Source organism: Hemitrygon akajei, chromosome 7 (assembly GCF_048418815.1).
Source record: "Hemitrygon akajei chromosome 7, sHemAka1.3, whole genome shotgun sequence".
NCBI classification, from domain to species: domain Eukaryota; kingdom Metazoa; phylum Chordata; class Chondrichthyes; order Myliobatiformes; family Dasyatidae; genus Hemitrygon; species Hemitrygon akajei.
This window is the reverse complement of record NC_133130.1, coordinates 26,314,166-26,332,416: the sequence shown is the minus strand read 5'-3', so window position 1 is coordinate 26,332,416 and position 18,251 is coordinate 26,314,166. Positions and strand designations below refer to the sequence as shown.

At 39.4% G+C, this 18,251-nt stretch overlaps 1 protein-coding gene across 2 annotated transcripts in view; it reads left to right on the top strand.

Moving 5' to 3' along the window:
* ttc27 (tetratricopeptide repeat domain 27) overlaps window positions 1-18,251 on the top strand; it is a 250,649-nt gene that overhangs the window by 150,047 nt on the left and 82,351 nt on the right. For both annotated transcript variants that reach the window (XM_073050525.1, XM_073050524.1), the window contains exons 11-13: window positions 7,880-7,975; window positions 10,354-10,476; window positions 14,323-14,550. In XM_073050525.1, the coding sequence (XP_072906626.1) occupies window positions 7,880-7,975; window positions 10,354-10,476; window positions 14,323-14,550 (447 nt within the window). The remainder of the gene's footprint in view (window positions 1-7,879; window positions 7,976-10,353; window positions 10,477-14,322; window positions 14,551-18,251) is intronic.

Genomic DNA, 18,251 nt, shown 5'->3' with positions numbered 1-18,251 from the left:
AAAAGACTGAAATTCTGCAACAAGTTATCATTAAAAAGGAAGAATTAGCTGTTTTAGCAAGCTTAAACGTAGATATATATATACAAGTCCTGAGGAGATGTATCCCAGTCTGCTATGGAATCAAGGGAGGAGAATTGCTAGGTTTCTGATGGACATCATTTTAAATCTTTGCTGGCCACAGGTGACATGCCAAATAATTAGAAATTAGTAAATGTGATACCTTTATTCAAATAGGACAGAAGAGATGTGCCTGGTAATTAGAGGCTTGTGAGTCTAACATGAGTGTTTGGAGAATTAATGAAGAAACATCTGAAGGAGTAAGATTAATGTACACTTTTAAAGGCAGGGTTAATTAAAGACAGTCAGCATGTTGTTGTTAAGCTGGAGATCTTGCCTTGAGCAATTGGGAATGTATTGACAAGGATGGATGTGGTTAATGTAGTCTACGTAGACTCTGGTAACACTTTGACCACAGTCTCACATTTGAGACTGGTCTAAAAGTTTAGAACCTCTGGGATCCAGGGTTAAATTGGATCCAAATTAGTTGTGGTGGTAAGTGGCAGAGGGGGATGATGGAAAGTTCTTTTTGTGATTGGTAGCTCTGAACAACTGGTGTACGTCAAGGATCAGTATTGGCATTCTTCTTGTTATAATACATTAACAATTTGGATGTGATTGTAGGAGGAATCTTATTGAAAAGCAGAATAAGCTCAATGGGCCACATGGCCTACTTCTATTCCTATTTAGTTTGTTCCTAAGAATCATCAGTAAGTCTGACACAAAAATAATTGTAGTCCATAATGGCCTTACACTGCGGATTGTATTGACAAGTTCTTGTAATGGGGAGCAAAATTATAGTCTTTCCATTGAGGGACTTGGTTATTCTGTCAATGAATCAAGTGTTCTGGCTTCAACCAACCCTCATAGCAATCATTCTAGTTGTTGATCACCTTTTATAAAGAACGATAACCTGACAAGGGTAAATATAATCCTTGAGCCACTTTACCTAGGTTTGAGGTTTACACTATTGTGTCTGGTGTGTTAAATATCAAACTAATCACATTGCTCTGCCTTCTTCTCAATTTCTTTTTCTGTTTCTTATATTTAGCTGACTTACCTTAAAGCAATAAATGCTGCTTCATTTATTTCAAGTGGGAAATGTTCAACAATCCCCATTATAAAAATAATACTACAGCCCCTCACTTTCTAAATCACAGTTTATGTTGATGACTTCTCATTCTTGGCTGCTAAACTGGACCCCTCACATTTTAACCGATTAAATCTCCTTTTGGCACTTTTTCAGTGAAAATGATTGTTGAACATCAGGTCTCTTTTTCTGTCCTTAGTCTCATCTTGCCAAATCATCTTAAATATGGCTTCATAGTAATTGATGTTTCTTTTCCCAAACATGATCAGCTTATGGTCCTCCCTACTTAAATTCAGGGAGATAATTATTTTTGAACACTGGCATTTTCCCAATCATTGTGTTACCCCCAATTCCAAATTTATTTTCCCATTTTTACTGTTTTGCTTATACTTCTAAATTATGTCCTCCCTGCTTTGCCAAATCTATATTTGGGCCAAATTTTGTGGTTGTATCTTTTGCATTCATTATGAAGAAAAATGGATCTAGAATTGACTCAGTTTAATTTTATTCTGAGTAATATGTCAACAATCAACTTTCCTCTAAGCTGCTGTTTCATTGTACACCACATCACTATATTTTGTAAGAAGCCCTTTAAGTCTGACATTTGAACAAGCATAGCCTGAAAATCCATATATACTTTATCCACTCCATTTCCTTTATCTATTCCTTATGTTCACGTAAGCTTTATTGCTTTTATATTATCTGCAAACTTTTCCCAGATTGCCCTCTAACCTTCCCATCACTTCTCTATTTCCCTTCTGTGAAGCTTGGTCATGTCTTGTATTGGTACCATTTGGTTATCCATAAATCTTTTTCGTGCACCTTTTATGATTCATCTTGAGGGAATAACTTTATTATAAATTCTTACTGATTTCCTTATTTTTCCACTACAGATCTGTTCACTAGTCTTCACTTGATGTAAACTCTTTTTTTCCACGTCCAGAGAAATTTATCTGAGAGTTAATTTTGTTTCAGCTTGAAATCGCGAGATAAGTGAATATCCAGAAATTGTTCGGCGTGCCGATTATTATCAAGCGACCTTTTGCCAAGATTGTGGCACAAGCAGTTCATCACCATGTATGTGAAATAATCCAGCATGATTTGCACTTAATGTCTATAAGCTGAAGATTACTTGAGGCTTCTGTAATGACTCCCTTTTTGTTCAAATATTAGCTGATCTCTTCTGTTGCTCACCAAAAGTCATTGTGACGACTAAAATGGAGCTCTGTTTAATTTGTTCTAAATTTTGAACTTACTGTGAGGTCCATCCATCAGGGTCTAATTAGGCACATCCCGAGTCGAATTAGAGGATATTTCTGGAAAATTGCACCTGCTCCGTCTCTGGCTTCTGTCCTTTGGGAGTGGTCAAGTTATCAATATCAAAGCAGGAAATGCCTCCCCATCTGCCATTTTTGAAGAAAAATATTCTTTTGTGACTTCAAGAAATGGAATGTGCTGACTTATTTTGAAATAAATAATATAATTTGTTTTCTATATGAATGGAAATGCTCAGTCTGTGGCTGCTCAGTAAGGTGAGCTTCCAAAAAGATTATTCTGAAATACACACTTCATTCTGCTTGCTTTGAAGAAGAGTTTAAGCAGTCTTCAAGAGAACATTTGATTAATAGGGTGGTTTGCTTTCAATTGTTTTACCGTGTTTCCTGGTGGGTTAAATTTCTTGAGGCTGTCTCAGACTATAAAACATCTTGTTCTTAATGCCTGGTTTCCTAGTTTAATACTTTATCTTTGGTTTTATCATCCTGTGTATCTGGAGATGTGTGTAGGCAGTTATTGTCAAACAGACATTAACAACATTAAAAAGGAAACAGAAAGTGCAGGAAACTGTTTAATGATTTTAAACAGCCCATTGCAAAGTAAAGAATAACCATGCAATAAACTGATGTGGATTCCACAAGGTCTGTCCAGATTTGGACTTGAAGATGGCAAGATGAGGTGTATCAAGCAGCGTGGCTTCACTGATGTAGTGGATAGGACTCGCCCAGTTAAATGTGTCTGAATATGCAAGCATAAGACTCACATTCCCAGACGCTGATAGGCCACGCTGAGTGCAGGGCATTTATATGGAGTAGGATGCAAGGCTCACCCAAGCCAGGTTCAAGTAGGACTGGAAGGTTTATAAGGCTGCATGCAAGGCCATTCTGAGTGGGGAATGATTTAGGAGTCCACATTGATATTCCATTATCTGTAACTTGCCTTAAAACACAGTCCCTCGCAGTATCAGGCCTTTTGGTTCACCAGTTTTGGTTATGAGAGTTCAGGAGACTAGTGAGAATAAGATTTAGCAAATTTAGTTGACAGGGCAAAGAGTGAATGAAAGGGAGTGAGAAAGAGAAAGTTGTTGTGGAGAAAGAGTGATGGTAATAAAGAAAGGCTAAAATAATTGAACAGGGTAAGAACTGAAATGGAATAGAAAGAGAAATCAAAGTGAAATAACCTCGGAGTAAGGAAAAAGGAAGATGGAGGAGTAAATAACAGCACACAGATTGGAAATATGCTTGCATCTGTCAGTATAGGCAAGACTCCTTGTCCCCATTCTCACAGCTTTCTACAGGAGCACCATCAGGATTGCCCTGGTTGCAGCATTGTGTGGTATGGAAGCTGCGAGGCAGTGGACCGCAAAACCCTACAGAGGGTAGTAAATGCTGAGAGGATCACCAGGGTCTCCCTCGCCCCTATGTGTGACACTTATCAGGAGCGTTGTAGGTGAAAGGCCTGAAGCATTGTTGAGAATCCCTACTACCCATCCCACAATCTCCTTGACCCACTGCTGTCAGGAAGGGGGTACAGGAGCATTAGGACTAGGACTGGCAGATTGGGTAACAGCTTCTTCCCTCAAGCTGTGAGACTAATGAATATTTGCCACCACTGCGGTCTCATCACGAGGACAGCAAACCGTTTGCCAATGCTGCGCAGTACATGCATTTTGAATTATATTTTGTTAACTTATTTGTGGTGATCGTAATATTCGTACTGGAATTTGAAAGGGAGAGGCATAAGTCACATGTATCAATATTGCAGTGGAATAAAGGGAATTACAGAGGTATGAGAGAGAAGCTTGCCCAGGTGGATTGGAGGAGGATACTGGCGGGGATGACACAGAGCGGAGATGGCTGAACTTTCTGAGAATAGGCGCAGGATAGATATGTCCCACAGAAGAAGTTCTCAAATGGCAGGGCTAGGCAACTGTGGCTGATGAGGGAAGTTAAGGACTTCATAAAGCCAAAGGAAGGGCATATAAGATAGCAAAAGCGAGTGGGAAGCTTTTGAAAAATAACAAATGGCAACTAAAAAAGCTATAAGCAGAGATGGAATATGATAGCAGACTAGCCAATAATACAAAGCAGGATACGATAATTTTTTATATAAAGAAAAAAAGGGAGGTGAGAGTTGATATTAGACCACTGGAAAATGATGCTGGTGAGGTAGTAATTGGGGACAAAGAAATGGCAAATAAACTTAATGGGAACTTTGCATCTTTCTCTACTGTGGAAGACAGTAGCTGGGTTCTGGTGATCTGTGCATGTCAAGGAGTTGAAGTGAGTGACCAAGATGGCGGCGCGACGCAGTTTGCAGCGGCCACTCCGGAGCTGATATCTGTTATTCGTTAAGCGGGGTGCCGTGCACAATCCTAATCTGATGAAAAACAGACGTGGGAGCACGGAGGAACATCTGGAAATCTCCAGGGAGGCCTTCTTCGTTGCTGCTGCTGTTGTGAGGTCCGGGTCAATGCTGAGAAGAACAGGCCCCCATTCCTCGGAGTCGCGTTGCCGGTGGCCATTGGCGAGGGTGTCGTAGTGCGCTCGGCAGAGGATGGTGCTCAGGCTCTGCCGGAGGGGATGGACGGAGGCTTGGAGGTTCGAAAGACTCGGGAGTCCGCTGCGGCCGGGGCGCTTTCACTGTGTGCCGCGTCGTCTGCGAAGCTGAGTCCGGCGGCGCCGTGGAAGTCCATAGCGTATTCCCTTCTGCCGCCTGCGTGGGATGATGAGTCTCTCGGGACACTGAGGACTTGTGGAAACTGTGTGGTGGTTTCTTTCGAACTTATAGTCTTTTAACATCTTTGGACTATTTTTACTGAGCCCATGGTCTGTTTATTATCAATTATCTATTGTTTGCACTGTTGTAATTATATGTTGTAACTAAGTGGTTTTCTGTAGATCTTGTAGCTTTAGTTTTTGGTTTGTTGGGTGGTAGAGTTGGTCTCCTAACTTGGTGTGTCTGGGTAGTCTTGTTTTGTCTGGTGGGTTTGCAGCTCCTTTCCGGGGACGTGCTAAGATGGAAGAGCGATATTAATACGCAACAGCCTCTCCAGACTCTGGATTTGGGGATTACCAAACGTTATGTGGATTTTCTGGTGTAGTCTGTTTTGTTGTGTGCTTTTGTGATATCATTCTGGAGAACATTGTCTCATTTTTTAACTGCATTGCATTTGTGGTTTCTAAATGACAATAAACTGAAACTGAACTGAACTGAAGTGGCAGATGGAAAACAGTGTTGGGAAACATATGATAATGCATTTTGGTAAAAGGAACAGTCATGCAGACTATTATCAAATGGGGAGAAGGTTTAAACATCAGAGGTGCAGAGGGACTTATGAGACCTCGTGCAAGACTCCCAGAAGGTTAATTTACAGGTTGAGTCTGTGGTAAAGAAGGCAAATGCATTGTTGGCATTCATTACGAGGGGAATAGAATATAAAAGCAAGGAGATAATGCTGAGACTTTATAAGATACTGATCAGGCCGCACTTAGAGTATCGTCAACAGTTTTGGGTCCCATATCTCAGAAAGGATGTGATGTCATTGGAGAGAGTCCAGAGGAGATTCATGAGGATGATTCTGGGAATGAAGGGGTTAACGTATGAGGAGTGTTTGGTAGCTTTGGGTCTGTACTCACTGGAATTTAGAACAATGCATGGGCATCTCATTGAAATCTACCGAATGTTGAAAGGACTAGATAAGGTGGATGCGGAGAGAATGTTTTCTCAGGTGGGGGTATCTAGAACTAGAGGGCACAGCCTCAAAATTGAGGGAGCTGCTTTTAGAACAGAGGTAAGAAGGAATTTTCTTAGCCAGAGAGTAGTGAATCTGTGGAATGCTCTGGTACAAACTGGTGGAGGCCAGGTCCATGGATATATTTAATGTGGAAGTTGATAGTTTCCTGATTCGTCAGGGCATCAAAGGTTATGGTAGGAAGCAGGTATATGGAGGTGAGTGGGATTCAGGATCAGCCATAATGGAATGGTGGAGCAGACTCAATGGGAGAATGGCCTCATTCTGTTCCTTTGTCTTATGGGATTATTTTGTTCCATGTGCTTTACATGATATAGGTTTTGTGGTTGCACCCTGGTTTTGAAGAGCTTTGTTTTGTTCAGTTCTATTCATGTACAGTCAGATAACAATAAATTTCAACTTAATCCTGAAGTATTTGAAATAACATTGAATTCTGTGAAATCCAGTGAAACTGTGAAAGCTAAGGCATTTCCATAATGCATAAGATATTGTAGATTTTTTTTAAGGAGAAGTCTAGTAAATGTGATGCAAAAAAATTTAAGTATTTTAATACAGTGTGTCTATTGGTGGCTCTTCTCTAAACGTTATACTCAAGTTTACCACGAGAGTGGACCAGACTGTTCATTCCCCACATCAAGCAGCTGTATTCTATCTCTGTAAGACTTTAAGAATGATTTGTATTCAGTACACTTTACCAGTTCGAAGAAGGTGCGAGGTAACCTCATAACTAGAAGCAGGAGTAGGCTGTTTATCCCCCAGTGCCTTCAGTTCAATAAAATTGTAGCTGACTTTTGCCTCATTGCCACTCTCATGCATTAGCTCTTGATATTTAATAATATCACAGCTCTCTTGAGTAGAGAATGTGAAGATTCACTATGCTAGGGATGAAGAAAATGTTTTCTCACCTCTTTTGTATAGCTAATTTCTTATTTTGAGACTGACCTCCCGATTCCGAACTAGTCAGCCAGTAGAAATACCATTTCAGTAACTCACTTTATGGCCTTAAGAATTTTGTAGTTTTTAGTGAGATCACCTCATTCTGGAGCAAGTGAGTGTAGCAGTTAGCATTACGCGATCAGAATTTATTTCCCGCCGTTGTCTGTAAGGGGTTTGTACGTTCTCCCAGTGACAGCTGGATTTCCTCTGGGTGCTCCAGTTTCCTCCCACATTCCAGTGTACCAGTTAGAGTTAGTAAGTTATGGGCATGCTGTGTTGGTGCCAGAAACATGACAACACTTGTGGGCTACCCCTAGCACATCCTTGGACTGTGTCGGTCGTTAATGCAAATCACTTATTTAACTGTACAGTATATATCGATGCTTCAATGCACATATGACAAATAAAGCTAATTTCATCTTTTAAATTCAGGTCTGCTTCATCTCTCCTTGATGGACAAAACCGCCATCCCAAGGAAAATCTTAGAGCTACGATCATCCTTTGATGCCATACCAGCAGTCATTAATCAAGCTTGACATTGACGAGCTGTTCAAACATAAAAGTGTCCACTGCTGTCACTTGATGTTTAAACTCATACGTGTTTGTTCACGGCTACTGTGTAGTGATTGAGGGCAGTACTCTTCCTCGTACAAGGGCAATGAAAACAGTTTCAGGGTGCACACTACTGTCCTGGCTAAGGCCAGCTTGAAGACTGTGAAGGTGGTTTAAATGCTGCAGAATTGAGTTTATTTACTTTGGTTATTTAGGTTCTAGCAGATCATTTTGAAGACAAGACCATGTCTGTGGTGGAGCGGCTAAAGATCTTCTACTGTTGCCAAGTGCCCCCACACTATGCTGTTAAGGTATGTCCCATCAAAGATTTGCCCACCTCCAAAAGGCATTTATCTCCAGTATTGCTGAAGTGTCAAGCCATGGGGACTTATCCACCCTAATTTGCCTCAAGACAGTAAACACCTCCTCTTGTATAATCTGTATAGGGCCCATGACCTTGCTGCTGCATTGACTCACTTCTGTAGACAGTGTGTCAGTCTCCCCAGTAAATACAAATGCAAAAAATTGATTTAAGATCTTCCCCAATCTCTTTCAGCCCCATGCATCAATTACCAATTACTGTGATCTTCCAAGAGGACCAATTTTGTCCCTTGCAATTATTTTGCTCTTAATATACCTCTGTAGAAGCCCTTTGGATTCTCCTGCATCTTGTCTGCTAGAGCAACCTCATACCTTCTTTTAGCTCTCCTGACTTTCTTCTTGCATTTCCTATACTCCTCAAATGCCTCATTTGTTCCTGCATTCTTTTTTTTTAAACCAGGGCCTCAATTTCTTTCAAAAGCCAGTGATCTGGGGTTCTTCCAGTTCCAACTCCAGCTCCAACTCCTTAGCATGGTTTGTTATAAGCTGCAGTTGGATTACAGGTCTAGTCATTAGGGACACTGGAGATCTCCCTGCCTTCTCACATCCTGTAAGAGAAGCATTCAGCGATCTCTGCCTGGTATCCTCACTGCTTGAAATGTGTAATTTGAAAGAAAGAAAGAATAAATAATGAAAAATCTACCTACTGCTCTTCTCACCAAGTCTTGATGAGTCAAAGCCTCAACTCCTCACTCTGACACTAAGCCACTCCAACAATGGCCACTCCTCTTAAACTTAACAACTTCTTATTGGATCATGCCAGGTGCTTAATAGGTGCAGTCCAATATCTACTCTGGAACAGTGGTACGCAAAATGTGCTGACTGCCCCTTCTTGCTTCCTTTAAACTCTCTCTCCCTCTATGCAATCCAATGTCTCCTTGAGAACAGTGGCGTGTAAAATGTGCTGGCTACCCCTGCTCACTTCTTTTAAACTTTAATATTATTTGAATTGAAATATTATTTAAGTTTAATATTATTAAATAGTACTACCTTTGCTCTTTCTACTTTGGTATCACATTTTTTCAGTGGATTATTTATCTTCTCACTAATAATATGACAGATCACCTAATTAACCATCTGCAATACGTAATCTTCTCCCTCTGGCCTTCCCTTATCTCGCTGGAAAATACTCATAATGTATCAAATGCACCACTGAATAGTTTCTACAATACCCTCTTGAACTGGTACATGGTTCGGAAACATCTCAAAACCAGAAACAGGTTTTGGTCTTGATACTTGTGGCAGCAGTACAGTGCAATGTATAAAAAATTACTATAATTTACAGTAAGAAATATATAAGAAAGAGCAAATTAGTGAGATTGTCTTCATGGGTTCCTTGACCATTCAGAAATCTGATGTCAGAGGGGAAGAAGATGTCCCTAACACTAGACCATAAGATAATAGGAGCAGAATTTAGGCCACTTGACACATCCAGTCCGCTCTGCCATTTCATTATAGCTGATCCATTATCCCTTACAGCTCAAATCTCCTGCCTTCTCCCCATTTCCCTTCATGACCTGGCTAATCAAGAATCTATCAACCTCTGCCTTAAATATACCCAGTGACTTGGCCTGCACAGCCGCCTGTGGCAATGGGTTCCATAGATTCACCACACTCTGGCTAAAGAAATTCCTTCTTATCTCCGTTCTAAAAGGACATCCCTCTATTCTGCGGCTGTGTCCTCTGGTCTTAGAACCTTCCCCCCCCACCGTAGGAAATATCCTCTCCACATCCACTCTATCAAGGCTTTTCGACATTTGATAGGTTAAAATGTTGAGTGTGTGTGTCCTCGCGGTGCTATACTTCCTGCCTAATGGTAATAATGAGAAGAGGACATGTGCTGGATGGCCAGGGTCCTTCATAGGGATGTGGGCAAATGTGGTCAGATGGGTCTAGTTCAGTTGGTCAGCATTGACCAGTTGGTCCGAAGGGCCCAGTTCCACATTTCAATGACTCGAGAATTGTCTTGAGTTGCCCTGGGGTAAATATTTCACGCTATGTTTCAGACTTTGTTAATCAAATTTCTTGAATGTGATTTGAAACTAAGGCTTTCTGACAGGCAAGTTTGCTGAGTCAGTAAAATGGACAGCTGAAAACAGTTTTACTCCAGATTGGGAAGATTTTTGTGTTCTTTTTATACTTCGCTTTGTGACTGAGGTATTTTCAACATCAATGACAATGCATTTGTCACCAAACAGAGCATTCAGTGGATTGAATTCTTCTTTAAAGCAAATGTTTTCTCTATTGTATTAAGAGTTAATTATCATTACATTACAAGTGTTTTGAAAAGATATATTTTCCCTATTAGCGACAGCTTGCCACATTACTCTTGGAACTGGGGTGTGTCAGTTCAGCTCAGCAGATCTTTGAACAGCTGGAGATGTGGGAAGATGTTGTGATATGCTACGAAAGAATTGGAAAACATGGAAAGGTGAGACAACATGGAAATAACTCTCCATCTGACCTGTCCATTCATTTACAAGGCTGTTTGATGTTATTTAGTTAGATATTTTTTCAATATGCTTGTTTCTAGAAATTTAAAAGTTTTAAAATTAGACTGAATATAAAAGATGCTGCTGACATTGAGTATCTTAACCAGCCTTTGACATTCTCCCAAAGGAGTATGTGAAATCTTAAAAAAATATATTCAATATTGTAAAAGGGAAAAACTGTAATATTTTACTTCCATCAATTGGCTTAATTTGTCAAAACAGAAAAGCAACAGAATAATGGTCACAACATTGTTGTAACAATACTTATCTATTTTCTTGTATGAACATTTGAAAAGCAGTCAATTTGCAGCATTCATAGATGGCTTCTGGAAGCTTAATGCAATATGTTGACTACATTTGAAAGGTTTAGCATCCTTTTTTTCTGGAATTTTCTTTAACTAGAATTGACAAGTGCTTGCATATGTATAACAGTAGAGTGAAATGATCTTGAGCTATTTACTGAGCCAATTAAAAGTGTTTTTTTCCAATGACATAACAATAAGATGAACTGCAAAGAGCAGGACAATTCCAGTCTTGATCCCCAGCCTTTATTGGGTGAGCTGTGTTAGATTTTTGGTTGAGCAGAATAGGTAGTTGTAGCTTGCCCCAAAATGTCAACTGTTCATTCCCCTCTATAGATGCACCCTGACCTAGAGAGTTCCTCCAGAATTTTGTATGTTGCTCTGGATTTCCAGCATCTGCAGAATCTCTTGGGTTTATGCGTTGGTGTTTTAGTTGACTTGACCATCACTAGGTTCGGAAACTAAAATGGTCAGTCTTCATTCCAAATCATCTTCCAGTGACCATTGGTGGAATGTGTGTGTCTGTGTCTCCATGTATATTTATCTGTGTGTATGCACGTATGTGGTATTAATTGAACACTAGGTCACTCCTCGCTGAAACTTGCAACCAACAATCGTGATGCCTTACGGAAACACCTACGGAGGGTGGTGGGCAGAAAACTGATTTAAAAAGAAACACCTATGGCTGATTGCAATCGAGATTGATATTAGAGTGAAGAATTAGAAATAGACTCTGGCACTGGCAGTATTCCTCCCTCACCACTGACTTTTCATTTTTTTTCTTTCTAAACACATGTCCTTTATCTGTTGGAATAGTTTTCCTAGATATATGACTGAAGTGTATGACTTTGACTTTGGTTTTTAAAAAAGGATGTAGGCAAAAGACGGGCAACTATAGGCCAGTTAGCTTAACGTCTGTAGTTGGGAAAATGCTTGAAGCTGTCATTAAGGAAGAAATAGCGAAACATTTAGAAAGGAGTGGTTCCATTAGACAGACGCAGCATGGATTGAGAGGAGATCTTATAGAAATATACAAAATTTTGAAAGGGATAGATTAGATAGAAGTAGGAAAGTTGTTTCCACTGGTAGGTGAGACTAGAACTAGGGGACATTGCCTCAAGATTCAGGGGAGAAGATTTACGATGGAGTTGAGGAGAAACTGTTTTTCCCAGAGAGTGGTGAATCTGTAGAATTCTCTTCCCAAGGAAGCAGTTGAGGCTTCCTCACTAAATATATATTTTTTTACAAATTTGAAAAAAGCTTTTATGAAACAGTTAGATAGGCTTTTACATAGTAAGGGAAATTAAGGGTTATGGGGAAAAGGCAGGTAGATGGAGCTGAGTTTACGGACAGATCAGCCATGATCTTATTGAATGGCAGGGCAGGCTCGATGGGCTGGATGGCCTATTCCTGTTCCTATTTCTTATGTTCTTATGCAGATGCAGGGCTGAAAGGAAAGTCAATCAACTTGTAATTGCAGGGCTCTTCCACTGTGGTGAGAAGAAGAATGATCTAAGTAACAGACTGACTAACAATGATGTTTTTAATTTCACAGGTTAAAACACTAATTTTTTTCTAACTTTGGTATTACTTTCTCCTCATATTGAGAGCTGACTTAAATTTTACAGATTATTCATATATGAGAATTAAGATTGCAACATTAATAGCTCAGCTATTGGTAACCTGCTTTCTGCTACTCTTACTCTCTCTCTACCTTTTCTTTCTCCTTAAGAAGCTTCCGAAAGTCTACTGTACCGAAACCTAATGCTATCTGCCTATTTCTTTAATATGCGGTTTCATTCTTGTCTTGCAAAATGCAATTGTGTGTTTCATTGCAGGTATATACATGTAAAATAACCTAGTGCTTGATGCTGCCATCAGAATGCCACTGATTACTGGCAAAGGTTTTGGTGCAGAACAATTATTGAGGTTTCAAAGTGAATATCTGCAGGTTAAAATTATCATTGCCTCAGCAGTTCCTTTAAATGCAAAATAATAATGACTAGTGGGCTAATAGCTGAGATTTAGTTCAATTGAGCTGTGGGAGCAATTATTCAAGATGTTAGTGATTGCATCAATTGTCATACAAGAAATAATAAGGGATACATATCAATCATGCCTTTAGAAAGCATGCTGCATAAATTTTCTGACCATAGTTAAGGCCTGATCAGGAATAGTCTGTATGGTTTTGTGTGTGGGTGTTCATGCTTGACAATTCCTTTGGAGTTTTTTGAAAATGCTGTTAAGGGATTAGATGAAGGCAGGACAGTGGATATTGTAGTAAGTTGCAGTTATACAAGTCGTTAGTGAGACTGCACGGAGTATTGTCTACAGTTTTGTTCACCCTGTTAAAGAAAAGACAGTGTCAATCTGGAAAGGCTGCCAGGACTAGAGGGCAGCCGCAGTTTTTATTCTCTGGAATGCAGGAGAATGAGAGGTGGCCCCATAGAAGTTTATAAAATAATGACAGTCTTTCCCCCAGGGTGGTGAATCCAAACCCAGAGGCCACAGATAGAAGATAATAGGGGAGAGATTTACAAGAGGCCTGAGAAGTACAGAGGGTAGTGAGTACGTGGAATGAGCAGCCAGAGGAAATGCTGAAGGCCAGTGCAATTGCAACATTTAAGATGTATTTGGATAGGTACATGAAGGAGAAAGGCTTGGAGAGTTATGGGGAAATGCAGGCAACTGGGGATAGCAGGGAACAAAGTGTGATCAGTTGGGCCGAATGACTGTTCAGTATCTAAGCCTTAGGAAGAGGATAGATGAGAGTTATTAAAATGCTACAGAGGATTCAGGAGTGTAGCGAAATTTTATTAAGAGGAATAGAATGGAGATTGTTCTCCCTGGAACAGAGAAAGTTAAGTTTTCAAAATTATAGTTTTGATTGATTCTTCAATGGATTATTGTAAATAATCAAAACGGACAGCGTGGGCACAGTGGGCCAAAGTTGTGTACAACTCTCTGAAGTGAAGGTCTGTAACCAGACAACACAAAATCAGGAATGAAAATAAACTTTCTATGTAGTAAATCCTTAAGACTTGGAATCCACAGCCTGAAACAGTAATGGAAGCAGATTCAATTATAATCTCCAAAAAGAAATTGGATATATATATGTTTCATAAGAATAAACATTTTTAGGGCTATTGGAAGTGGCAGGAGAGTAGGGTAATTAGGGAGCTCTTTCAATGACTGCACAAATACAATAGGTCAAATAATTATGTAATTACATTCTCTCCATACGAATGTAATGTAAATAGCTCCTATCATCACCACTGATTACACTATTAGTGAGCTAATTAAGTTGATGAAAGCATACTGAGATGTCCTGCTTCACTTTCAAGCCAACTCAGCCAGCATCGTACAGATTGGAGAACCCACAGTGAGAGAAGGACTGACTGACAAATGAACATCAGTGTGGTTTGCATTTGCCGAACCTGTTGAATTTGACTCCGTTTTGTGTTTCCTTCTTACTGGGTGTAGGCAGAAGAAATCCTCCGAAGAGAGCTGGAGAAGAAAGAGACTCCCACGTTGTACTGCCTCTTGGGAGATGTGCTGAATGACCACCAGTGTTATGACAAGGCTTGGGAGCTGTCCAAACACCGCAGTGCCCGTGCACAGCGCTCTAAAGGGCTGCTGCACCTCCGCAACCAAGAGTTTAAACAATGCGTGGAATGTTTTGAGCGATCAGTAAAAATCAACTACTTACAGGTGGGAAGCCAGATGATTTACTGTTTTTCATAGGTGTTCATTTAATGAGCATTTTGTGAGGAGAGAATGAGTTTTTCGGGATAATACTCGCTAGAATGCAGAAACAATAAGTGGGGAATTTTTATGGAAGTATATGCAACTCTGAAGAGATTTGATGGGTAAATGAAGGGATCCTGTGGCTGAGGTGTCACAAGATGCCTCCATTGCAGTTCAGAACAAAGGGTAACAAATGCAAACTGAGGGGCAGACATTAAAGACTGAGGTAAGAAATGATGTTTACTCAGAAACTTATTAGTCTTTGGAACTATTTGACCAAGATTGTTCTGGCAACTCAGTTATCAAGTAATCCAAGAGAGATGGACTTTAAGGAAATGAAGAGTTAGGGGAGGAAATTAGAAGATCAGCCATGATCATAATGAGGGGCTGAATAATCTACTCGAGCTTCTATTTTTAATGTTCTAATGAGGAATCTAGAGCATTTCAGCATTGTCTCAAGACCTCTTTCAGACTGAACAGAATAGACAGTGATCAAAGGGGGAGTTATATTGTGAGAGGAGACAAGCATGGAAAAAGAGCAGATTTGAGTTATAAACAGAGTCTGCTATCTGTAGATGGAGGCTCTAGTCTTTTAGATCACACTCTCATTAGATTTTATCTGCTTCTTGATAACTCACTGTTTTGTTCTCACTAAAGGTGTGTTATGATAATGGATTGGCAACAGGCTGGAGTAAGTTTTTAAGGCTGCATTTACATTTTATTCTGCATTGTTATTGTTTTACCTCATTCTCCCTCAGTGCACAGTGTAATGATTTGATCTATTGGAACAGTGTGCAAGACAAGCTTTTCACCGTATCTCGCTACATGAGATAATAATAAACTAAACCAGCATCAGTGGTAAACTGGATGATATCCTCATCCAATTCATTCATGTACTTTGTAAAAATCTGGGGCCCCTGTAATAATCTCAGCACAGTCGCACTAATCGCAGCCCTGATTAGTGAAAATTGGTTGTCCATTTCTATTGTTCATTCCTATTCATTAATCAGTTCTCAATCCATATTCGCCATTCATCGCCGCTGATTAATTTAGTAGCACATCAATTGATTTTATCTTTCTAGATGACGGAGATAAGTGCTCCATATTTTAGATTGTTTTGTTTAGAATCTGACAAAGGGAGCAGAAAGACTCCAAAACGATAAAGATCTGCCGCTTTGAAACACTTCCCTCTACTCGTTTAACCATTTTAATCCATCAAGTTTGACGGTACAGAGACTTTCAAAGCCTTATTGTGGCACTGCATTTAGATTTATGTTATTTTCTACTTGTTTCAACTAAAACAATGCATTAAGAGTTTAATCAGTCCCATTGTTCGATTTAATTTAGGTGTATAAGAGTAATCTTAGTAATCTTAGCTGCTTCAGTACACAGACATTTAAAACCTTACTGTAACACTATCTAACCCTTTTTAACCCGTCTTTTACTTGTTTCAACATTAAAAAAATACAGTAAAGTAGGAGTTCCCAGTGATTTTATGTCATGGACCAATATCATTAAGCAAGGGGTCCATGGACCCCAGGTCAGGAACACCTGCATTAAAAGATTAATCAGTTCAATTATTTTATTTAGTTTAGCAGTATAAGGGTTAATAAGTAATCATATTTGCTTGCAGGTGAAAACACATTAATGTCTCCTGTTTAGGCTCATAACCCCAATTTCAATTACTCTGTCTTTGGCATCCATGCCTGCAGCAGTACACGCTTGAATATGCAAATTCCCTTATTCCCCTTTTACTCTATTTTCTCTTGAAGCATTTCCTTCTAATCCACCTTTTTTGAGCAGGCTTTTGGTTGTCAATCCAACAAAGCCCTTACGTGGTTGGTTACCATTTTGTCCATTAAGGCTGTGTTCAAATGCCTTGGGAATATAATGATAGCTCATTATATTAAAATTCTTCTATCATCTTAGTGTGACGTTTGGAGTGGAAAATGTTAAAATGAACTTGTTGCTTTCCATGTGTTCATTACCAAAACCCTCAAAGACCACATCACAAGCAGCCTTGATTTAGCATCTTTAACACAAAAAAACTCAAGATTAATTGAATTTTTTCTAGATTGCTTAGAAACTTCTGTTAAAATTAACAGTATAAATTGTAGAAACAGCAGGTTCTTGTAAACTTTTACCATACATAGATTCTTATTCCTCAAGCATTATTTTTGGAAAAGAATGTGCTAGAATCATTTCCTGGGTTTTACATTGCCACTCTGGTAAAATGAAATGTTCTTCAATTCTCAACGTACATTTTAAAGAATGCTCATTCTTACCCGATCCTGTTACCGTGCTGGATTAAACTTATTCTGCATTCCTTTCGCTCCAATAAGTTAGAAGACTTTTATTACTTCTTACCAGAATTAGAAGGGACACCTCCTGGATTTGATTAAGAAATCAGGTCAGTTAAAAATTTTCAGTCCCTGTTTGCTGAGCTTTCCACTCTATATATGATCTAAATCAGCCATACAATCGATACAGTGCAAAAGACACTACCCAGAGGAAAGCATCCTCTCCGATGGATATTTCATTCACCCACTTTCTCTGGCCTGTGTACTTTGATTGCAGTGTGCACCGTTTTAATTTGGGTGAATCCATCACTTCCACTACATCAAAAACATGGAAAACTCTACCCATCCATTTTGAGAAGATGTCTTCCCTATTAGTGTGAACAATAAATGCTGTCTTTGCAGCGATGAAGTTATTCCACTTTTGAACGTAAACTTAGGAAATGTCAAAAACATTGGGATGAGTATTCATTTTCATACTCCACTTCTGAAAGTTGCTTCACTGAAGTCAATGAAGTTGGGGGTTGAACTTTGGAAATTAACGACAACGCACAGATGCTGTTACATAGGAAATAGAAGCAGGAGGAGCAAATTATTTGATCTGTCATGCGTGGTCACCATTCAGTAAGAATATGTCGTTTCTTCTACAATATCATAACATCATTTTTTCTGCACCAAACTCTGATTCTCTTAATATCTACAAATTGTACAAATCTATCGATCTCTTTTGCTTAATATAGTCAATGACTAAGCCACCACAAGTTCTAATACAGAAAATCTCAACAATTCTTTCGCTTCTGAGTGAAGAAGTTTCTTATCAATGGCTGCCCCTGATTTTGAGATTGTGACCCTCTGGTTTTAGAGATGTAAGTCAGAGGAACCATCACTCCTGCAACTACAGGTTTCCCCCGCTATCCGAAAGTAGAGCGTTCCTATGAAACCTATATGCGTTCCTATAAAATGGCGTAAAGCGAAGAAGCAATTACCATTAATTTATATGGGAAAAATTGTTGAGCGTTCCCAGACCCAAAAAACTAACCTATCAAATCATACCAAATAGCACATAAAACTTAAAATAACACTAACATATAGTAAAAGCAGGAATGATATGATAAATACACAGCTATATAAAGTAGAAATAATGTATGTACAGTGTAGTTCCACTTATCAGAATCGGGAAGATTTAGCCAAAACCGATTTGTAGAAAAGAATTGGCACGTACATGCTTGCGCACACACCTGCCCGCACAAGGCTTCACAGTCATGGTAGTCTTTCTCGGGGTACACACAAGTTTAAAGCAAGCGCCTTTTTTCATAAAAGCAAAAATCGTCTTGGGATTTCTTTCAGTTAGTGAAAACAGGTACTAAT